Genomic DNA, 24,665 nt, shown 5'->3' with positions numbered 1-24,665 from the left:
TTGGTACAAAAACATTTGGAACTTGCCTTCAGCATTAACCATCAGCAACATAAGAAAAAGTCACATTATTTTAGAGTCATACCTTGTTGGTTTGCTTTACTAGAAACACTACTTAGCTTAAAAATTCCTCATTTTCACAATACTTGAATTCGAGTAGTTTTATTTTAAAAATCAGTGCTCCCTTGATTTACAAAGATTTTCCACCTTTTAAGAAATTTACAGAACATTTTGAGCAGAGGCAACATTGTTAAGTTATCCCTGTAGCCTCTGAAGGTGACCACAGCGCTGTAAGAAGGCATTGTGTTCAAAGGCTTGCTTTTTCTTTTGAAAACATGTTACTCTTTTGTGTGCATCATCTTCATGTGTTGGAACTCTTGTTCCCCAGTCCGTCCATTGGCACCTAGGCGAGACTTTGTGCAAGTAAGCGTATTGGCTTCTCAAGGTGTGGAGCGGTATCAGGTCCTAAGTTTGTGTAATCAATATAAACCTTTTCTCAAGTAGAAATAGTTTTATTAATTCGGAATCAGATTTCCAAAGCCTGAATATCTCTCAAATATCATCTTTAAAAGTGATTTATAAAGCTATAAAGTAATGTTTATTGCGTATAAACAATTCTGAAAACACAGAGAAGATTAGGGAGGAGGGGAATGACTTAAATCACCCCAAGATCATCACTGTTAATATCTTGGCTATTTCCTTGTTGGTTCCTTTGCAGTCCTCCCAGTCGTCCTCAGTTGTAATTTTTATTATGATAGACTTTCTAGTATCTCACTTATTTTTCCCGAGTGTGTGCTGTATATTCATCACCGAAGTCCTCTCTTCTGTTCTTTTGATTTGTATTTAGACTTAATCGAGTAGTTTACATGGTCCTTCATACACACCCTGTGAATAGGGCCAGTTGATCCAACTGACGATCAGCAGAACGAACTTCCAGCAGAACAACATGTCGCTTGATGATTTACTTGTGTATCAGTAATGATAATCAAATGGCAACGAAGAAAAAATGAAGGGATTTTTCAGGATGTTGTAGAAGGCCTTTGTTCCTGCTTTTGCTGACAATCAAATGGTGTGCATGAATATACTCTCCCCAGTAACAAAACTCCTGGGAAAATCCCTGCCTTTTTGTTTCCATGGTCTTTATTCTCAGCACCTATTTGCTCGATACAAAATGCAAGTGCTCAGTACATGGTTGTTGACAGACTGGCTGTCCGTGAAGTTCCAAATTCTGTGATGTTTGTTGCCAATTCACTATCCTTACTGAAAGGCATGGTGAATTCTAAATAGCCAATATTATTTGTACAAGTTTCATTTTAGGCAAATAATGTCAAGTTAGATCAAAAGGTATTTGATGTGTTTAGTAAACACCGTTTCCGCGTTCCTGCTACAGTTTTGTCATTGAAAAGTCCTCTAAAAGTGTATGCAGAACTGTGAAGAGGAGAAAAGATACACAATGTCTGAGTCTTGAAACTGTTGGGAGATATCAGTGGTGATATAAATGTTCAATCCTTTGTAGTTATATTAGGAAATAGCTATTGTTTTGTAACTGAAAGTTAACCAGAAAATAACCTTTATTCTTTAAGGTCTTGGGGGCTCAGGAATAGCCTCGGGGTATTATTAAAGCCCGAGTGTCAGCTGAGTGGTGTATTTTGAAGCAGTAAATGGTCAAAAGTAGCTAAGATGTGATCAACCCTGTTTGATTTTTATGTTTAGTCTTAGAATAATCTCTCCCTTCTTAAGAACATATCACTATGTTAAAACCACTTTTTTAAAAATTTATTTTTTCTGATGAGATAATAAAGATTTTTATCTTCTCTGTGAGACTTCTTCAGAACTTAAAAAAACCTACCAACTCTGCAGTATTATTCTGACAACACTTGGCTATGATTTAGAGCCATAGTTCTGATTATGCTTTATGAAGAATTTGTATTATTCAGTATTATAGACTTCACTTGCCATTCAGATATTAGAATTGGCTTAAAAGGAAATGCGTACTGTTTACCTTTTCCTCTGCTGTTTTGGAAGCGTGTTCTTGGTTTCCGTTCATAAAGTAGGCCACCGTTGAACGTTGGCATGCTGTTGAAAGTCCCCCCTCTCTTTCTTCTGTATGTCGTTGGGAGAGTCATGTTTTCAACCTCACGTGGAATCCGGTTGTGGTGAGGGAATCCGTGTACTGCGTGGGTGAATTGTCTCCTTCCTGTGCACACGTACCTGTATGAATATACAGCCTTTAATGACATCTCTTTCAGATTCATTCCTGAATCCCCTCGTTGGTTATACTCCCAGGGTCGACTGAGTGAGGCTGAAACAGCTCTGTACCTCATTGCCAAGAGGAACCGCAAGCTCAAGTGTACGTTCTCACTAACACATCCAGCCAACAGGAGCTGCAAGGAGACCGGAAGTTTTCTGGACCTGTTCCGTTACCGGATCCTCTTGGGGCACACTCTGACCCTGATGTTCATCTGGTAATTATAGCTAAGGGGTGTTTTGTTGATCTTCAACTGAGATTGCTAAAAGTCTATTGATAATCTGCTCCTTCTTCAGGGGTTACAGAAGATTTTACCTCTTTTGTCAGCATGAGGTTGTTTACACAAAAACAAGGCCCCCAACCCTTAGTGACTGGTGTTGTGCTCACCTCTGTTTTCACGGCACCCTCCCTATCTCAATGAGGAAGTGATGGTGCCTGACCACAGGTTGACTGAACTTGAGTAAGTAGTCATCAGAAACATGTCTTTGCTCATGAGGTAGTTCATGTAAATATTTAAGTCCCCCCACCCCAAAAAGGAAAGCAAGCAAGCATATCAGAAACAGAAGAGTTTCTAAATAGGACTTTAAAAATATACGTACCTTTGGTTTTGGCATCAAGCAGTTGGATAGCACATTCTAACCCAATGCACTGTGCCACATTTTGAGTGGCTTTCTCACACACTCACTCACTAGGGTGGGCTAAATGTTATCCTTGTACAAATGGATCCTGGGAGTGTAAAATGACCGACTCAAAGCCACACATGCAGATCAATGAATGAATGAATTAGCACTCTCTGAACCTGATTTTCTGGTTTAGCATATTCCAGCCTGCCTCTCAAAATGCTCTCAGGATTAACATAAATTGCACTGAATGATTCAAGATGGTTCCATTCACATCATAAAGTTGTGGAAAGGGGAGAAATGTATGGGCAATACATAGAATTTGTGAGATGCACGTATGTTGTAGTGTCGTACGTTCTGCTAGGGTGCCATAGATGTATTTGGTCCAGTATTGGGTGTGAACATCATACTTAGTGGCTTAAAGGACTCTTGTGCTGTGGTTGGTTTGTATGTGTTTGCCATGAAGGCTGCATGAAAACTTACATTTTCATGTGGGGATAAATGAGGGTAATTTTATATGAACGCGATCTTATATATAAAGCTAAAAAGAACAGTAGATTGAGAATAAGAAACTGCAAAGTTATTTTTCTGTATCATCATTCTGTTTTCCTACCCAACCAAGTACTGACTGCCACCTGTATGGTCGGGGCCAGGTCACACCAACTGCCACCTTCCCACAGAGCCAGCACAGTGCTGGAATGTCACAGATGCATAATAAATGTTGAACAAAGGGCACAAGCTTGGAGGCATGGAGATTAAGGGAACCTTTAAAAGCCAAACCTGGCAACACAACATAGAAGCTGCTAATTTGAGGTTCTTCCTACTGTGCATTAATAAACTTACAACATTTGTTCAGGTACTTAGGACTCCATAAAACTCTGCAAATGCATGTCATATAGACAGTCAGTCAAACCCTCTACCTTGAAGGAAGCACCGACTTCTTAGAGATTCTCTACTTCTTGTTTTTAAGTTTTTAATTTTTTCGAGGCATATTAACTTTTGGGTTCTGACCTTCGGGGGATAAAAAACAGACGAACAAACTAGACTTAGAGCCAGGGAGGATGTCCCTGTTTATTTTATATCTTACACAGCCAAAGGAGCTCTTCTCAAATAAACTTCTTCCCCCTGGGCTCAGAATGTTAAAACACATGATAATAGAGACAGTGTCGTTCCACATGCTGCCATTCTTTTTGAAGACGCTATAAAATTCTACAGTCTTTTCTGTGGATCTGTCATTGAAGAAAGCCTTAACTGGGGAGTAAAATTATACCTCTGTGTTTAACATCTGTTCCTTTGGTTATTTCCCACAGTAGTGCCTTTTTAAATAGTTCTTTGATGCCCTAAATATACTGTTAAATATTATGCAAGCATTTTAAATTTTGTTTGGGGCCCATAAAGAGGATTGAAATGATTTTAATAGCTGTAATTATGCATCCCAATGATCAGCTCTGCCATCAAGGAAACTTGCAAGCAGAGTTCCCACCTTGGGACCATCAGCCTTCCTTGCCCATGCTCTCCCCGTTCTCTCTCACCACCAGCTGGTAGCTAAATTCCTGTGGTGTCCTAAACTGGCTTTGTTTATTTGTGCCCAACTTGATACCATCACAACTCAGTTTAAATAGGTATGTGTGTTTTCACACCTATTGGCTGGAATTACTTCACTGGGATTTCTATTTTAAATGCAGAGTAGACGCACACTAACACATACAACACATTGGGAATAGCATTATGTCAGAGGAGGTCTCCACTGCAGATAGAAAGGATTTTTAAAATATTTTGGAAAACTGCATAGGTTTAAATTAGTTTAGCCTGCTGCTTACAGGCAAGGTGCTAGAGGACAGGGAAAACAGATGACTCAGTGTCACCTTGCATCCTTACGTGTGATGTCCTGACTACAACATTGCTCATTGTCCATAGTATACGAGTGACAGCTCCACCCAATAAGGAGTAATGGGAAGTAGCTACTGCCCCTGGCTCATTTGCCAGAGAGGGATGAACATGAAGCAGTCCAGCTCCGTGGCTCCCTCTTGCCCTCCTCCCCATCCCTCTCCTTGGTTACTGTAGCCCATTCTTAATAGCCCAGGGCACTTGGCCCAATTCACCGTTTTGGCAGAGATAGAAGTATAGCTTTTCCTTTCCTGTTTGATCTCGTCATAGCCACCTCTTATTGGACTTTTTCTAAGGGAAGCAAATGGAAACTTCCCCTTGATAAACACTTGTCAGAGTGAATTGGAAAAACAGAAAAACTGGTGAACTTCCAAAGCCCAAGTGTTTCTATAGAAATTTACAAATTTATAGAGGTTTACAAAATGTATCCATATATTAGTAAAGCTTAGTTTCAGGGCTTTATTTTTTGGTTCTGTTCCGTTTTGTTTTTATAATGCAGTTTCCTAGGCACAGAAGTTCCCGTTACTCCCTTCACTCTGCTTGAGGAAGCCCTAACTGGGAGCTTCAGGAGGCACTTCATTTGGCTCAGTTCCTGGGCTCCTTAGTTCTCAGACTGTGGGAGGTAGGCTCAGTGCCCAGCATAGTGCCTGCCACCCAGGAGGCGCTCCCTCAATGTTTCAGCAACAGTAGGCATAAATCAGTGAATGGCTTTTCAAAGAGCCCTTCCCCAGTTGACCCCCCTAGAGGATCCTGCCTCTGCCATGACTCTGGTCTTCTCTTTCCTGTTCTAGGTGTCTGCAGCCTATGCACCTTCTGAATGCCAGATGGGGTTGAGAACCTGGTCGGGGGTTGAAGTGTCAGTCATTTCTGGCCTGCAGGTGACCCACTGACGATCCAGTCACTTCTCAGCCCATGTTCTCAACACCATCCTCTGTTGGCTTTCTCCAGGGGAGTTCTTTTCTAGAGTCATTTTGATAATATCACAACAGTTACCTAAGGCAAGTCTTCTATAAATTGTGGAATTAAGTAAGAATAGAGTCATTGTCTTCTATTAAACACAGAAATGCTTGATGAAAGCACAATGTCTTTCCTCTTCCAGTGGCTAGCCACTCATTTGCTTTATATAGCATCTAGATGAATCATTTCCAAGGCCCCTTTGTTTTTTCCTAGTATAGAAATTTAGATTAGAATAGAAATGTTAGTGAGAGAGCCAAGCTTATTGGTTAAGACAGATCGCATTATATTGAACCAGTATTTGAATCTTCTATGGCAAATTCTTATGTGCTTTTTCTATTGTCCTTCTTGTCTTTTACCCCCAATTGTAGGTTTGTGTGCAGCTTGGTCTATTATGGCCTGACTCTAAGTGCAGGGGATCTAGGTGGAAATATTTATGCCAACCTGGCCCTGTCTGGCCTCATAGAGATCCCATCCTATCCTCTCTGCATCTACTTGATTAACCAAAAATGGTGAGTATAGATGAATATGAAGTGCACCATATAGAATGCACACACACTCTCTTATATACATAAATACCTAAATATTATTGTCTCTGTCCGTATGCAGTATCTGCTAATTACTCCACAGTGATTAGAATTCTTTTCAGACCAAACACAGTTAGAATTCATTTTTTAATACAGTATTTCTTGGGTTTCATATTTACAAATTTTTGTATAGATTTTGAGTCTGGTATTCAAAGGCATTAATTACCACCTGAAGGTCTTTGAGGAGTCTCTGTAATCGTTCATCCCAACAGATAGGATTATTGGCTCTGTGTAGATGGAACTCCATCCCCCCGATCACTGTCATTTAGAAGTTCTTACACAGCACAGAGAACTGAAGGAACTGGGAAGCCTCTTCCTGCCTCTGAAGACCCACTTGACTTTGTTGAGAATATATCCTGCTTTTGCTACTCTTCGTCAATGAGCACTGTTTTGAAATAGTTTGTAAAAGTTCTTTTATAGATCCCCCTTTCCTCAATTTTCTCAGATTACTTCTGTAATTAAGCCCTTGACCAACACAACTCAAAATCCCATTCTGTGTGAGCTAGAAGTCAGTTGGATTGTGCCATTTCTCATTCTCCAGCAATCATCATTTTAGTAACAGCGCATCCCTTTAACAGTGCACTTGGTGGCTGTGGTCATGGGTATTGAGCTTAGTGCATTTTGAAGGGCAGATTTGGCTTCTGTTTAATTGAAGGCTTTTTTCTGGGGGTAGTCCCACTTGCCTCTGCTGACGCCTCTGTTAGTGACTTGAGCTTATGCTCTTCATGGTCCAAGAGCTGAGTTAGGCAGCATATTCAGAACTCTGTCCCCAGCATCCCCAATGTGCTGCACACCCCTCATTTGTGCTGTTACAGCTTCCTGTGCACACTTCTGATGATCCGTTAAAGCGTTAGAAGGATGCTATCCAGGGAATGTGCTGTGTGTCTTTCCATCCCTGGTGCCTGCCTAGCATGGTTCCTGTCACTTGAAAGCCATTTGATAGTGACTTAAATTAAGCACAATGACCTGGAGACTCACATCCTTTCCTGTCCCTCAGCTACCACCACTAGAGTCAGGATTAAAATCTGAAGCAGAGGCAAAGAGTGCCACCTTTGGGGTCAGGCAGACCTGAATTCAAATCTAGGCTCAGCCGCATGTTAGTTTTATGACTTGGACAAGTTCCCTCACTAGGCCTCCAGGTGCTTATCCTTAAACTAGGGGCTTATAAAATTCCGCTGGCAAAACTGTTATAAAAATTACAAGTAATATTGAACTTCCTAATACAGGACCTGCAAGTTGTAGGCCCCTAGGAAAGGGAGGCTTATGAATGTTAATATCATTCTTCCAAGTCTAGAGCTCTTATTTAAAAATTATTTGTCCCAATAAAGTATGCAATACGTTTCACTTAATTCTGCCATACTAACAAGAAATTTTTTTCTGTTTGTAGTTTTAAGAGAGAGAAGCTTGTTGGACAGTTTTTAAAATTTTAACTGCTTAAGAGACAAGTAACCAGAAAGTGAAATGAGCTAGATTCATTCTCTAGATGATGGAGACTATAACAGTACCTGCCTTATGGCTTATTATTAGGATTAAGGTAATAGACAGAAAGCGTTTAAAACAGTGCTGGGACATAGTAAATACTCATAGAAATAGATAGAATGATGCTATGTTCTTTTCTTGCACACATCATTTAATCCTGCCATCCAGCAAGTTTTCCTTTGTTTTATGATGGTTATTTATTTTATGTCCTGGTAAGTCACATTTGCCACTCACTCCTTAAGAAAAGATGAGCATATATAATGAAACTGGGGGCATTTAAAAAGGAAGGTTAGAGGGAAGAAGCAGATGGATTTATAAGATTCTCAAGAGAAATGTCTGCTTTCTTATTATTTAGGTTTGGTCGGAAGCGGACATTAGCAGCATTTCTATGCCTGGGAGGACTGGCTTGTCTTATTGTAATGTTCCTTCCAGAAAAGAAAGGTATGCTTTTCAAATTTCTACACGAGGGTTTTGAACAGCACTTTTATTACAATGAATCTCAGTTTCGTAGAGAGATTACCATATGCCATGCTTCATTTCTGTGATTGCATATTATTTAGCAATTGTGTGGGGTATAATGGGCCAGATTCTTTCCATTGCCTAAACTATTCTCTGGGTGAATAATGTGCTTAGAGGTGCACTATTAATTCTTTCAGGCGATTAAGCTACCATCTGGGGTGTCTGGGCTGCAGCACTGGTGATGTTAGAGTTGTTTATTTGGTGATGAGGACTGTTTAGTTCTGCCCCAAAAGAAGCTCCATCCACGGCTGCAGATTGCGCTCCTCGTTCCAGCCAATCGCAGGGCTGGAGGTCAGAGCCGCTGGTTCTCAAAGGCGGCTTTGGCACCCCCACGTCTCCATCAGTACTCCCAAGGCCCTGTAACAATAACAGCAGCAACAGTAAGAATAATCTTTACTGTTGGTGACAGTTGACATTTTCTCAGTCTTATATAATGTGTGAATAAAACATCTTTAGGAAACTTTGGTACTTTTGTATATTTGTAGCTTTGGTCTACAAACAACTTCAAAAAAGGCATCCTTATCTAACCTCATTTCTACCCCCTATAGAAATTCTGTGGACAGTGCTGATTTTCAACCGTTTTTTTTGGACTAGCACACTTGAGGCAAGCCAGCTATCGATCACATTCAGAACTGGTTTTGGCAGTGATTTTTGACAATGAGAAGGGGATCATCACTGACTGTCTGCTACTGGGCTATATGGTACAACGAAAGCCCAGTTTTGGGGGCTTTTGGATTTTGCCAGGGCTCCATAATGGAGCTTGTACTCCAGGGGTATCATTGTGAGATGGTTTACCATAGAGTTTTGATAACTACTAAAAATGCAGCTAAAGAATTCATTTTCCCATCAACGCACATCTTGTATTAAATGCTCCCTTGGTAACAGCTTCTCCTGGATGTTCAATTGTACCAGTGTCTCACTGAAGACTCCAAGGCCACGTGTCCTAGTTCTGGAACCCTCCACCACCCCTGCTGTGCTGTTGGTTGCCACCTGAAGTTCTGTGCCTTGAATCCGGAGTGCGGATTGTTCACTAGTTTGAATTTTATCCAATATTTAGAACAGCCTTGGAGTGATTTTCATGGAATCATGGAAACTAGAGAATTCAGCACGTTTGCCTCTCTCTTATTCTCTAAGCAAATAGTTGCCTCTGCTAGTGCTGGGAGAAGGAGAACCTCCTCAGCCGTTGCCCGGCCATGGGCTTGCAGAACGCAGTGCCCAGTTCTGTTTTTCTGGACAAGACAGTAATGGGCTTCAAATCAGTGGGGCTTTAGGTTCAGCAATTTTGTTTTTCATAGACAACTGGGAAATTCATTTGTTTTCTACCTGTAATAGTCCAGTGTTCTATTTGTCACCACATAGAGAAAAACTTTTCATTATCACTGTAAGCACATCTGTAACCTATCACACCTCTGCAAGCCAGGCCAATTAATGTCTTCCCCCCCCACATATCTGTACACTCCAGGTAACCAGCGCCCTAGGACTCTGCACATGGCCCTTTCTACAAATAACCAAACCGAAAACAGATTTGTGGTCTCCCATCCAGACTAGTCATCACTCTCTGCTCACTTCCAGTCTGCTTTAAGAGAGCAGCTTGAACCCCTTGTCGAGTGTGTCCTTGGTGGACACTGAGTAAGAACATAGTGTAGCAGAATATCTTACACACTTGACAAATGAGCCTCAGGAACTTGATACCTCTATTATACTTAGAAAAGTGCACGTCTAGTCTATTTTTGAAGATTTCCAGGGAAAGAAATTCCATAATGTCCCTTAGCAAATTGTTTCTATTTTTAATAACTATTAGAATGTTAGAATGATCCTCTTCCACTACAGCTGAGCCCATTTCCTTTCATTTTATTCATCACTAGAGATAGAGAACAGATGGTCACTTTTTTTTTTGCATAATCCTTTCTCTACTGTCAGAGAGTCATCTAGCTATTCCTGAATCTTCTCTTCTTTGAGCTAAAAAAATTTGTTCCTGAAGCTTTCTTTGAACCTTTCATATTTACTTTTAAAAATATTTTGATGGCTGTCTTTTAAATCTCAATTTTTTGAAAGTTCTGAGCTTTAAGCTACATGTTACGAAAGTTCTGATAAATACATATTAAGAGACCTAGTAGTTTGAAAAATTATATTAACATCTTGTGTGAGCTTGGAGTCCACTCATTTTCTCATTGCTTTTTAGGCTCATTTGCCCTCACTTTTCCACCAAATATGCATTCATTCTCTCCTTTCTGCCAATTTAGGTGCCCCTCTACCCACCAACTTTTTTTAGCATCTATTTATGATGTGGTTCCCTGTGTCTGAGACACAGACATAAAGGTACATACCTCTAGAGGAGTCAGCCAGTAAGCTGGAAAATAAATTGTTTGTCATTCCTCAGCCTGTGGTTTATAATTATTAGACAAAAGTGTCCTGTCCAGTACATATTTGCACACTGGTTGGCCTCCAAGTTAATATTCTCCCCTGCGGGTAATGTTACCAGGTGGCCACTAACTTTTTCCACAGATTGGTCAACATACATTTTGCCTGATCTCTCTCCTTGCTTGAAGGATCCCAGTTAAGCCAAAATACTGACTACCATTTATTAAGTGTTGATTATGTGCTGAGTTCTCTTCATATGCAGATGGTATTACATATTATCCTCCTTGGGAAACTAAAGCTCAGATAGGTCGAACAACTTGTCCAAGGTTCCACAGCGAGTAAGAAGCACACCTGGGATTCAGATTTCAGGTCTTTCTGACTCTAAAGTCAGTGCTCTCTTAGAAATACTTTTTTGCCCTGTTAGGGTTTTAGGACCAAAGTATTCATAGCAAATGGTGAAGCTGTAGCCTTGGAGGACCCACGCTGCCCGATCGGGGCTGGCTCTGAACTCTGCGGTGGGCGGGCCTTTGGAAATTGGCCAGGATTCAAGAACCTGGGTTGTCAGGGTGACACTGGGCAAGGAGGTTTCTGGCAGTTGTGGCCCTGCCAGAGAATGTGAATACTGGGAAGTCCCAGCACACGGCCCAGTAAACAAGTTTTGCAGTTGAGGGGAACGTCCTCAGACTTAGCTACAGTAGAAGCTTTATATCTCGTTTCTTTTCTCAACCTCAGTGTGCCCATTCTTTATTCATTTGCCTTCTCTAGGGCCGACTATATACGGGCTACTATTCATAAACAAGACCTAGTTCTTGGTCTTCGAAAGCTTACAATCTGGTGAGGGAAATGAGTGATTCAAAAAAAAAAAAACAAACCCAAAAACGACAGATGGTACCATATGAGAACTGACAACAAAATGCTATGGGAACTTTAACTTCAGGCCATGGTAGTAATTGCAACCAGCTCTCCTCCTGCTTTACACAACTGTAAAACCAGACAAAAATGTAAGAAATGTTGATTTTCAGACATTGGACAATGGGCTGCACAGGACAGGCAGTGCTTCTTGAGAGAAGGGAAAAGAGCAAAGTATGCCCCCAGGAGTGCCTGAGCTCAGGGTGTCCAAGCCACAGTGCAGGGAGAGGAGCCCAGCCAATCCTGGTGCTCTTACTGAATTGTGGAGACAGATATTGAAGTCTGGGAAGGCCAAGATGGCTGCAATTTACTGGTCAAAATACTGGAGAGGAGTAAGATGCACAGAGAGGAACTCCAGAGATCTGCAGAAGGGCTCTGAGGCTGTGGCTGCTTACTGAGCTACGCACGCAGCTGAGGAAACCGCCTCGTGCAGGAGAGGACCACCCGCAAAGAGCAGGCAGAACAATTCTTAGAACCTAGGGCCATGCCTCGTCTGTGTTCCCTTCAGCCAGACATGGAGCGTTGGGTAGAGACCTGGGTCAGAGGAGCCCGACTCTAAAGGCTGCTCTCTGCTTGCCCTGAAAGGGCTTAAAAAAACTCAAAGGATCAAGTGCTTCCAAGTAACTTAACTGCATCCCAGAACAAAGAGCAACTATATTTAAAGGAATACAATAAAATCCAGCACCTAACAATGTAACATGCACAATGTATGACGTCCAGTCAGTATTACCAGGAGTGCAAATAAGCAGGAAAATTCCTCCCACAACCAGGAGAAATATCAGTAGAAATAAATTTTATAAAACACATAAGGAATAAATAATGCCAATTCTACACTTTCTTCCAGAACATAAAAAGGAAGGAATACTCTCCTAACATAGTCTGTGAGGCCAGCAATTACCCTGATACTAAAACCAAACAAAGACATAACAAGAAAACTGTAGACCAATATCCCTCATTAATATAGATGCAAAAATCCTTAACCAAATATTAGCAAATTGAACCCAGCAATGTATAAAAAGGGTACTACTTCATGACCAAGCAGGGTTTTTCCCACGAATGTACGGTTCGTTTAATATTCAAACCTAATCAGTCTTGCTCACCATACTAAAAGATCAAAAAAGAAGAAAAAGCATATGATTATTTCAATGCCAGTAGAAAAAGCACTTGTCAGAATTCCACACCCGTTCATTACAAAAACTATCAGCAACTAGAAGTAGGAGTTTCCTTAACTTGAGAAAAGGCATCAAGGGAAAACCTACAGCTAACATCACATTTAATGGTGAAAAACTAAATACTTACTCGCTAAGATCAGGGAAAAGGCGCAGATATCCACTCTTATGGAGCATTCCAATTCTATGGAGCATTGTACTGAAATTACTAGTGAATACATTAAGGCAATAAAAAGAAATTAAAGGGATCCAAATTGTAAAGGCACAAGTAAAATGTCTTTATTCATAAGACTACCTAATTGTCTCCATAGGAAACCCTAAGGAATATACAAAAAACCTACTAGATTTAATAAATGAGTTTAGCAGAGTCACATGACACACAATTTTATTTCTCTATATTAGCAACAAACATTTTATAATTGAAATAAAACAATACCATTTCTAATAAAAATATGCAATAGAGAGAGATTTTATAAAATATCTATAAGACCTATAGAAAACTATAAAATAAAAAATTGATGAGAGAAATTAAAGAAGAATGAATAAGTGAATTGGTGGTAATAATAATAATAAAATAAATGAAAAGATTACCATGCTCAAGGATCAGAAAATAGTTTAAAATGTCACTTCTCCCCAAATCGATCTGTTTTCAGCACAGTCTCAATAAAATTTCCAGCCGGCTTCTTTTGTTGATAGATACTGACAAGTTAATACTAAAATTTTAATGGAAATGCAAATGATCTAGAATATTCAAAGTAATTTTTGTCAAGACAAACAAAGTTGGAGGACTTACCCTATCTGATTTTAAAACTTATTACAAAGTTACGTTAACTAAGACAGTATGATATTGGCATAGGAATGGATGTATAGATAATAAAACAGAATTGAGTATGAAATAGACCCACATACATGGTCAATTGATTTTTCTTTCATTTTTTGAGGGGGTTGAGATTTTATTCGCCTTTTGAAAATATTTTCTTCAGTCATAACATACATAGAAAGAAGGCGCATGGTCAGTTGATTTTTGACAAAGTAAGTCACTTCAGTGGGGAAAAGATAGTCTTTTCAACAAACAGTGCTGGAATAATAGGATAACCATAGGCAGAAAATTTGACTTCAACCTGTACATTACGTCAGCTGCGGTAATTAACTTGAAATGGATGGTAAACCTAAATGTCAAGGCAAAAACCAGACAACTTTTAAGAGAGAACATAGGAGAAAAATCCTAGTGACTTTGGGTTAGGCAAAGATTTCTTAAATGGGACACAAAAAGCACAAGAAGAAAAATATTCATAACTTAGACCACATCAAAATTAATAACTTTTGCTTTTCAAAAAACATTATTAAGGAAATGAAAAGCAAGGCCCAGACTGGGAAAAATATTTGCAGCACATATACCTGATAAAGGACTTGTACCCAGAATATAGATGGACTCCTACAGTTCAGGAATGAGAAGAAAATGGGCAAAAGAGTCAAACAGACACTTCTCCAAAAGGATATAAAAATGGTAAATAAGCATGGGAAAAAATATTCAACATCATTAGGCATTAGGGAATGGAAATTAAAACCATGATGGGATACCACTGCATACCCATTAGAATGGCTAAAATTAAAGAGACTGACCATACCAAGTGTTGGCAATGATAAGAAAGAACTGGACCTCTTATAGAAATGCCAAATGGTACAGACACTCTGGAAAATGTTAGCAGCTTATTTTAAAGTGAAGCATACTTCACTTACTAGATGACTCAGCTTTACCTGAAAGAAGCAGAAACAGATGCACACAAAGACTTTGATGCAAATGTTCATAGTAGCTTTATTAATAGCCCCCAACTGGAAGGAACCCAAATGCCCATCAGCAGAGGAATGGATAAACAAATTGTGGTATATCCATACCATGAACTATTACTCAAAAAAATATTACTGATACACACAACATGTGTAATTTAATGTTGTAAAAAGCAATTTTCAAAAGCATTATGCTAACTAAAAGAAGCCAGACACAAAAGTCTACAAACCAAATTATTTCATGCATGAGAAATTCTAGAAATGGTCAAACTATAGTGATGTAACTTTGTGCATATATGGTATTTTTCTTTGAAGGAAAAAAAAACCAAAGGGAAGCAAAATGAATTGTGGTTCTTTGCCCAGCCTGTGTATCATAGTAGAGGGCCTATGGCTGTCTTAAGGATTTTTAACATATACGTGAATAATCAAAAATTTGCTATAAAACAATCTAGTGAATGAAGTGAATGATTAAGTTGAAATGTTACTATTTTCGGTCAGTGAAATGAGACTATAACACATTGAGACATTTTGTTCTGGTGACCCCAATTGGGCTTTGAGAAAACTTCCAGATAACTAGTTCCAAAAACGATGTCCTTAGTAGCTGCATCATTGGAATTAACTTATAACCTCTTGAGTTCAGTACCTTGAAGGATACAAGTGTTTTGAGAATTCCCTTTTTTTCCCCAAAGATAATTCACTCTAATTTTCCCTTTTAAGTCACTTTTTTTTCTAAACAGTCGCTTCGAACATTCGTTGGTAATGGCCAATAATATCTGATTTCATTTTCAGATAAAAAACCAAGGTCATGATTCCAGGGAACCATCCTACTGGCTGCAAAGCTTTTCTGACATTAATTCCAGTTGACAAACAGCCCAGCAGCTCTACCGGCAGGAGTCTCAAAAAGGATAAGAAATAATTTTGTAATAAACAGAGCTGTCTGAAATTGATGTGGGCTACCTTCAGAAAAAGTGAATTCCCCCGGGTTCAAGTGGCGACTTCAGACTCCACTGGCAGGAAGATGGGAGAGAAGTTTCAAGCATCAGATGAGGTGTTAGGCTGATGGGAATGCTCTCTGGGCGTGCAGCTGGAGCCACGGTCCCCAGATGGGCCATGGCTGGAAGTGTCCTGAGTCCCATGTGAGAGACTTCTCCAGCCTTGGAACTTGTGGGTGTTGAGATGATAAGCCTTCTGTGAGGTGCCATTTGAATTCAATTTTCAGGATGGCAGTCCCCTAACCTGTTGTTAAAGGTGTAGTTGAGTGTCTCCATACAGTTCTGAAAGATGCCATTCTGTACAGGTTGAAAACAGTCCCAAAGATCATTTGCAGTCAAGCAAATGTGCACATTTCTGTTTGCTTCAGTGCCACCCACTGCCTTCTCCTGACTGATTCAGTTTTCTGGAAAATAATTGATGAATTTAATTTGCTCTCATTATGGGTTTAATTGAAGATGATAGATATCAAAAGTCCAGACACATATCTTGGGGTAAATGCTGAAAGGCAGAATTCTTTTTCCGAAGCGCCTCATGCCTTAAAATAAAATATTCAGTACTTAAAATTGCTAACATCTTCTTCCAAATAGCCTGGCAAAAGAAGAGAAAGCCCAGATGGTCGAGTTTGGCAGTGCCTGGGCCACTCGGTTCGGGATGCCATCTTTAAAGTAGGCAAAGGTTTATTTCATAGTCACGCCAGGAAGGTGAAACTTATATTTTGGAATGGAGTGTATTGTATGCCTCCCTCTCAGAAACTGAGAGAGCATGAGCACAGATTCTTTTCGCTTAAATATCTCTCTTGTAGCCTTTCCACTTACTCGTTCAACAAATGTTTAGTGAGCACCAATGTGCATCGTGCTGACAGGTGCTGGGAGGGACACAGATACAAACAAGATACCAGCCTTCGCTGGAGGCAACACAAAATATATTTTGGGCAGACAAGATGGAAAAGGAAGCATTTACAGGAGAATGTCTGAAGCATGCCCATTGAATGGGTCAGGAAATAGGGGCGGTGGAGGTCAAAGGAAGGAGAGGATATTGCATCTGAGTTATTTAATGGAAGAGTAGTTTATATGAGTCATGCCTACAGCCCCAAGGAAGAGGACAAGCGTGTTCTCTTTGGCAGAAATGTCAAGGAGGATGAGAGGCAATTACTTTGGTGATTAGGACATTGCTGTTGACTTTCAAGAGCAGGATTTCAGGGGAGGATGGTATTGGAAGCCAGCTTGTATGAGTTACAGGGCACACATGGAGGGTTGGTCACTCACTGGAGATGTTTGATAGTGAGGGGAGAAAGTACAACAGTCAATGAGATTTTTTTTTTTTCCTCAGAAGGGGAAAATTGTCATTTTGAAGGTAGAGGCTAGTGGGTTTTTGAAGGGGAGAAGTTAAATGTGTTTGAAAGGAAATAATTAAATTGTAAGATCCCAGAGAGGATAATGTTAACAAAGAAAAGAACCACGGGATAATTGATAGTATTTTTGATAGGCAAGTGAACTGGCATAAAATATATTTTTGCATTTTATGTTAAAATATTACATTAAGAAACTCAAATATCATTTTGATTAGTAATTCAAGTAAGAAGTTGGGGAGGAGGAAGCATTAAAAGTAGTTCCATATTTAGAGTCTTGTTCTTTAGAGAACGTTAATGCGTTATATCCTCTGGTGGTAATGTAACGGGCTTATTCCTTATCTTCGCAATGGAACACCGAGGAATGCAAACTGAAGAAAAGAGTTGCTCCGGATTTCGCCTCTGCCTCTTGTATCCATGACTTCCTCCTCTCACGTGCCAGGGCTTCTCATGCCCACCACGTTTTACATCACTGACTATTGAACAAGGGAGGGAAGAGGAGAGGCAAGGTTGGTGCATGAAACGTGGGATTTTCATGAAACTCACTGTACTGCTGTACACAAGTTTGCAGGGAGCTCTCAGGGATTTCATGGGGATAGCCAAAACATTGAGAAATATTTGCGTGATTGCTAACCCTTTTGAATTTGGATGTACTACATCTTTGCTGTTTGCGATCAGCGTTAATGCCTCTTGCTCCCTCAGAATGAATGTGTCATTTGAAGGAATGTTTCTCCGCGAAGGTGCTCACAGGTGCTGCGCTTGTCCTCAGACACAGGTGTGTTTGCAGTGGTGAACAGCCGTTCCTTGTCTCTGCTGGGGAAGCTGACGATCAGTGCTGCCTTTAACGTCGCCTATATCTACACCTCTGAGCTGTACCCGACAGTCATCAGGTACGCCGCTGCCACGGCTGCCTTCTGCTTCGTCCAGCTGCATTCTGTTCTAGATGTTTGCATCAGCCGAGGGATGGTTCTTGCTGAACCTGGAGCATAGTTGGGGTGGGCCAGCAGCAACTCAGCAAGCAAGTTCAGAAACTGTGAAGCTGCTCTCTGCCTGCTTGGCTGAGGAAGATGGAGCTTTTCCTTGGGCTGAATTCCCTCATGTAAATCGTGAGAGACGAAGTCTACACTAAACATATCCCATCCCCCAAATAGTGCTTGGATGTCATTTTTACTCCAGTGGGCTTCGTTTATTCGGTCACCTGTTCTGTGTCAGGCACATGACAGACCAGGGGACAGGGTCCCTGTTATCACAGAGCCTACATTTTGGCACAAAATATACACATTTCTAAAAAGGTAATTCCATATAGTAATAAGTGAATACTAGATTTACCTATTAGTTGTTAATGGTGGTTTTTAATAAGTAGGACACACTTATGTCAAAAAGAACGTATTCCATCCCAAGTTTCCCCTCATAAAATAAGTCTGAAAGCAGAAAAACAAACTCAGATTCGAAGGGCAGGGGTTGCAGCTTAGTCTGTGCTGGATGGACTGCCTCTTGAGGGCCGGCCGGATCCCTCAGCCGGCACTTTCCCCATCTTTTCCCTACAGATCCTTCTGTTTCCCTTATCCATGCGAGAAGCCTAATGGTTCTTTCTGCCTTCCCCAGTAAGAGATCAGATTGTCTGCACTTGGCTAGTCGTCTTCTGACTGTTCCTAAAACCTACTTTCTCTGGCTATTGACTATAAAGCTGGAATGACCCACACTGGGACATTTTGGAGAGCAAAGGTGGCATTTGGAATGATGAGCCTGGCATAACAGGATGATTATGGTCCCCCTACCTATCAACATTGTCATTCTCACTTCCACCTCTTTCATACCCACACTCCCCAAGAAGGTTCTTGGTTTCTGAGAATATATGCTCAGTCAATTCCTATTTATATGCCTGACCCTTTAATGGTTAATTAGTTGAGTTTAAATAAGTGGGCAGACTTTTCAGATTGTAAAGCCCTGCCTCTCAATGGCTATATTAACTGACAGGAGACCTAAGACACCAAAACCCATTAGAACATTTGACAAGAAATATTCGCATGCTCATTTCTAGGCCATCCTCTCTAACTGTACTGTCCAATAACTTCATGTGGCAATTTAAATTTAAATTAATTAAATGAAATAAATTAAAATTTTAGTTCCTCATTCTTACTAGTCACATGTCAAGCGCTCAGTAGCTGCATGTGTCTAGTGGCTTCCATGTTGGACACTGCAATTATAGAACGTTTCCAGCATCATAGAAAGTTCTAGTAGGCAGCACTGCTCTGTAGGCTCCTGCGCTTCTGCTTTGGGATAGATTATTCTGGACCCACTCTCCCCCGGGGTCTTTAAATTGTCCCTCTAGAACTGACTGATTTCTTTTTCACTTTTTCTTATGTTTTTAGGAATGTCGGGCTTGGCGCTTGTTCCATGTTCTCCCGAGTTGGTGGGATTATTGCTCCTTTCATCCCCTCACTGGTTGGTTTGTACCTTCTGGTTTTGTTTTTCTTGATCTCTGCTTTGTAAATGCTTGTGCTTTTGAGTAGAAAGAGATAATGAACAGGTGCCACTTGATGCCTGATACAAGTGTGAACCTTGTGCTTTTTAGATTAAGGACCCATCAGGGTGGATGGATTCTCACCAAGGATGCTTTTACCACTGATAGCTCTGATTTTTAGCTCGTCTGTGTTCACTGGAGAGTTAGCTAGTGCCAGCTTGCCCCTTCCTGTCCCCATGCATAAGTTAGCCACTTGGTGAATAGTCACTAAGTTTCTGCTGCGTGCTGGGCTCTGAGCTAAGCACTTCACATGTATCATCTCATGTAATCTTCACAATAACCATTTGAGGTAGGCATTATTATTACCCCTGTATTAAAGATAAGAATACAGCAGAAAGAGGTTAAATACCTTCCCCAAAGGCATACCATTTGGAAAAGAAAATTAGAAGAGAAATATGCCTAGTAGTGTGTCTACTAATAGTTTTTGCCATTTTCTAAATTTCATAGTCAAAAGAAAGGAGGGTAGACTAAATGACAGTCCTAAAACCCGTCTAGCCTTGAAATGTTCAGGTTCTGCGAAAGAACCGTGGAGCCCTACACGTAACTCTGCTTGGTCTGGTCAATGGCTTTTCCAGCAAGGCCTCGTCAATGGGTGACTGGGTTTGGTGGGAGGCTGTGAGCCTGTTTGTAGACAACTGCACGTTCCTCAGGCAAGTTTACTCACCAATTCCTAGTATGGGGTGTCTCTGAAATGCCATTGTAGCCTTTTCTTTCTTTGAGTTGCCATACACTTCCTTTTCTGAATCTCTCTTTCATGTTTCATGCTTAATCTTAGATCATAAGACCCTTCTTAGGAAGAAGTCATATTAGTTCCATTCTGCAAAATGGGTCCAACATTAGGTATTTAGAGATATCTGACTTGGGGTGGCTATCCCAGAATATTGTAGTACACAGCACTGTGTCTCTATTGATTCTTGCTAAGTTGAAAAGAGGTGAGAGCGTTGTGTTCCCCTCAATTCGGTAAGACACCCACAGTGCTGGACGTGAATTTGCGGGTATGTGGCCAGAGGTCAGAGATTCTCCTCCCTGCTCTTCCCCCTCCTCCTCCCCTCCTCTCCGTCCGCCTCCTCCCTCTCCACCTCTCAATCCCCTCTTCCTCCTCCTCCATCATCTCTTCACTTTTGAAAAATCAGGAAAATATTTTCTAAGGGGACATCCTAACTAATAGTGGTCCTATGCGTGGAATTTGGAAGCCCAAGCCAAAAAGATGATAAAGCTGAGCAACTCCTGTGCAAGAATTCAAGAATGTTAATCAGCTCAGAAAGGCCCCAAAGCAACATCCTGCAAGGAACATTTTCTGTGTTATCTTTGCATCTGTTTATATTTAAAGAAACTATTTAAAAAATTTTCCTGAGATTATCTTTTGGATCTATGAAGAAAGTGATGGTGTCCCTGGCCCTCTACCCTGTTCAATTCAGGTAGTTTCCAAATAATGTGTACACGCTAGCATTCTCCAGACTTTTCTTTTTTCGGGTGTTTATACCTTTAACTTCTGTGCCTCTCAGTTATGGTGCTAAGTGAATCAGTGAGCATACATGGGATTGTTCAGCTGATCCCAGGATTGAGAACTTTAAAGTTTGTCGTCAGCAAGTATTTTGGGCTGTCTCCTATGTGAAGAGTATGTGGAGATCGCTGTGTTATAAGTGACTCGCCTGGAATGGAAGCTGAGCCCCTCTTCCCTGTGAACTCTGGCCTTGGAGGCCTGGCCTCTGCAGAGGCAGCCACCGCCTCTTCTTGCACGATACCCACCCCACGCATAAAGCAGTCTGCTGCTTCTGGTCCACACGCCAGAGCTGCTGTGTTTACTCACTCCCATCTCTGTGTGCTTGAGGAATCACCCCATGATCTCCCAGAGGAATTCTCTGTGGGGAGGGAAGAGGTTTCTAGTGTATTCTAGTGGGAAGGTGTAAACTGGCCAGTAAACATGGCAGGTCTTCAGTCATCGTGACATCGTGACATCAGCTGCTAGGAAACTAATACTGAGTCTTTGTTTGCTTGCATTCCCCTCCCTGCCCTTACAGAAATACGTGCAGTGGTCTTTACCCTTCATTGTCTTTGGAGCCACGGGCCTGACCTCGGGCCTCCTGAGTTTATTATTGCCAGAAACCCTTAACAGTCCATTGCTAGAGACGTTTTCCGACCTTCAGGTGTATTCATATCGGAGGCTGGGGGAGGAAGCGTTATCTTTACAGACTTTGGATCCCCCACAGGTATGGCGGTATCTTTCTTAATCATTCAGATCTACCACTTGGATGATGATAGTTTTTGGGGAAAAAAAAGAATATCTGGTTAAATAGATTAAATAGATCTAAGCGAAACTGCTGAAAAACAAAGCAGCTGATTTTCAGAGAAATAAAGATAATCGATGATTCATTAGCTTTCTCAGAACACTTTTGGGGCTAATTCTTAGGAAAATGGATGCTGTAAAACTACGTTTGTCAGTTGAATGCTAGACAGTAATTTTCATTTTAGCGATGTCATGACATCATTTCACCGTCCATTTCTCCTCTCCTGTTTCAGTCTGCAGGCAAGGAGAGCGCTTTAGGGAGTGAGAGTGAGGAAGAGGAAGAGTTTTACGACGCGGATGAAGAGACTCAGATGATCAAGTGAAGGGCCCCAGACTCCTCCTGAGCAGCAGAGGATCATCGTTTGTGCCTCTGGCTAAGGCAGGTTCTCCCAGGAAACTTAGGAGGGTTGTAGAAAGATAGGCTTGAACATATGTGGAAGGGCCTCCGCGTGGACTGATTTGTTCAGACAGAAAGGAAGTTGGAGAAGAGATTTCGTGAGAGAGACCATCACTGCATTGAGGGAATGGTTGTTAATTTGTCCAAAATTTGGGTTTAGCTCAGAACCATGACCTCTGGCCGGATAGCTCAAATCCACATACCAGAGTGGCAAGCTGATTTATTCCTAGAAGTTTGATCAAGTTGCTTTTTCTTCATCATGATCTAAAGGCAGATATGTAAAATTTCTTCTCACTATTTTAGATAAGATAAACCACTCGTAAGATTTAAGGTTTGGGTTTTTAAAATTAGGTTTTTTAGGTTCTTAAAATTTCATCTTTATGCCATATTTGACATCTACCCTTATCAGGTGCTCCTCACCAGGGATCTTTTGAGGCAAGTTGGTATTAGCATTTCAATTTTGTGCCAGGGGAAAAGCACTGAGGTGATTTGTGTGGCCTGGGGCCCTCCAGCTTTGCCCTATCAGATGAACTTTGGGTCCTCAGCTTGGTTCCCAGCCTGGCAGTTGGCTTGAGTTCCCTGTGCCTATAGTCCCACAGATCGTCTACTAGGAGATACCAGCTGTACCAAAGTGATCTTCTCAGAGTCAGAGATGTGGCTGCAGCTTCCTGTGAGCTCCCCTTGAGACTCAAATTGTGTAATTTCTTCAGTTCCCACTTATGCACACTCCAGAAAAATTTCCATCTCAGATTCTAGTACCAGCAATAACTTCAGAATCATGCACAGTAAATGATGAAGTTTCATAAAGCTGGAAGGCAGTTAAAAAGTGACCTGTTGAGTACTTGGATATTAAAATGAAAATAAAAGGTATCATTTTTTAATAAGGAAGAAAAGAAAATTATCTTTCACAGTTTTTTGTTTGTTTGTTTTCAGTCTTGTGCAATGAATGAGGGACTTGGGCAAGATTCAAGATCTTGAACTCTTTTAATCCTAGATCAGCCCCTGCCTGTTTAGTAGAATGGAAGGCTCAGTAACTTCATAGAAAATGTTGACTTTTCATTAAGTACTACAAACTTTCAAATAAGTCAAAATCATACTTAGTTTGCTAAAAATATGTTTCCCTGTGAAACTTGAGTGTTATCCCAAATAAGAGTATTAACCTGGAGTCAGCAAGCTTGGGCAGCATTGCTGTAGGTCACTAGGAAAATGTCTTTGTGTTTTCAGAATTTCCATTTCTACTAATCTCTTGGAGAAAAGAAATTGCATTAGAGGTAGAGAGAAGATGTCACTGTGACTGCTTCTGGAAATCTTGGAGGGATCACCCACAGTTGGCTCCAACACTCTTCTGTCCTCTTCTACATTGACTTCTTTTCTTGCACTCTATCAGTCTTTGTATTTGTTAAAATATTTTTATCTCCTTTATGCCCTTGATTATGTATTGAGCTCTTCACAAATAGGGCCATCTCTACCACTGTTTATTTCTCTCTGCTGTGCCCAGACATGGGCCTAGACACAGGAGGACCCTAATAAGTATTATTGTTTCCAGCCATCAGGGAAATTGTGAAACTCCTCCCAGTATCATTTTTATAAATCCCAGGAAAATTTGACCCAAACCCCCAAATTGTGGAATCCTGCTTGTCTTTCTGGAAAATGGAGACCCTGCCCAACACCAGGAGAAGAACAGAGGAAGAACTTACAAGGACACTTAGAAGGTCTTCTTTATTGGTCGAATGTTAAAGATAAAACAATAAACTAACATATATGTGATTTTTGCCTGGTTGGAGCTCTCTGCATTATAAGAGTAATACATCCCATTATAGGAAATTTAGAAACTAGAAGTTAAAAAATTTATCACCCATAGGGCCAACACACAGAGATAGCCAGTATATGGCTTTGTTCTATTTGAAGACCAGGAATCCATCTCTCTGTTAGCACTGGGGTTCCCTCTGCCTCTGGCTACATAAATGAGGATTCCGTTAATTCTATCCCTGTGTATCCTCTTCTCCCAGCTCTGGGGTGGAAGAAGGGAGGAAGGGATACACAGTTTGAATACATGTTGCTTAATAGGGCTGGGCGTGCTATCAGCTGCTCATATTGGATGTGTCACTAAATTTTGTTTCTTTCTAGATGGTCTGTTGGCAAAGTTTAATAATTACTCTTTTATCATTCCACTGCCTTTTATAAAAATAAAGTTTTTTCCCTTTGATATTAACTGTTGAAGAATAGTGATTGTAGAGAATATACACATTTGTATATTTGTGTGGATTAAATTATTGGAAAACTTAATTTATAGGTAACATTTTGATTGTGCAGACGATTTGTAAAAAATATCCTTTTTTATTTTTTTATTGTATTCAAAATTAAATTTCTTTTTTCCTAAAAAGCAGCAAGAAAAATGTAAGACACGTAAGAAACCGCAGGATTTCCAGGGTCAAAGGTCTGCTAACAGTTTGTTCAGAACCTTGGCACCACATGGATTTGTTGAAAGAAACTGTGTTCTGGTTTCCTGATTTGTTGAGTTAAAACCACTGCCCATTGAAAAGGCAATATTTGTCATTTGGCTGCTTTCAAGCAATATGAACTTCTTTAGTATTTAAA

General features: G+C 40.6%; 1 protein-coding gene across 7 annotated transcripts in view; it reads left to right on the top strand.

Moving 5' to 3' along the window:
* The window catches only part of SLC22A15 (solute carrier family 22 member 15), a 110,972-nt gene that overhangs the window by 48,783 nt on the left and 37,524 nt on the right, over nucleotides 1–24,665 (top strand). The window contains exons 6-13 of one of the 7 annotated variants that reach the window (XR_011536817.1): nucleotides 2,247–2,462; nucleotides 6,078–6,218; nucleotides 8,128–8,213; nucleotides 17,629–17,749; nucleotides 19,232–19,308; nucleotides 21,405–21,593; nucleotides 21,904–22,049; nucleotides 23,292–24,279. Coding sequence is in view for 1 of the 7 variants with exons in the window: in XM_070608076.1 (XP_070464177.1) it covers nucleotides 2,247–2,462; nucleotides 6,078–6,218; nucleotides 8,128–8,213; nucleotides 17,629–17,749; nucleotides 19,232–19,304; nucleotides 21,405–21,593; nucleotides 21,904–21,993 (916 nt within the window). In the remaining 6 variants the exon portion in view is untranslated. Of the gene's footprint in view, nucleotides 1–2,246; nucleotides 2,463–6,077; nucleotides 6,219–8,127; nucleotides 8,214–17,628; nucleotides 17,750–19,231; nucleotides 19,309–21,404; nucleotides 21,594–21,903; nucleotides 24,280–24,665 lie in introns of those variants that run through there. The other 6 variants (XR_011536815.1, XR_011536813.1, XR_011536814.1 and 3 more) reach the window with 6 other exon arrangements.

The sequence above is a fragment of the Equus przewalskii genome, unplaced genomic scaffold, assembly GCF_037783145.1.
Source record: "Equus przewalskii isolate Varuska unplaced genomic scaffold, EquPr2 ChrUn-13, whole genome shotgun sequence".
Lineage (NCBI taxonomy): Eukaryota > Metazoa > Chordata > Mammalia > Perissodactyla > Equidae > Equus > Equus przewalskii.
The sequence above is the reverse complement of the archived record's forward strand: the minus strand, read 5'-3'. Positions and strand labels throughout refer to the sequence as shown.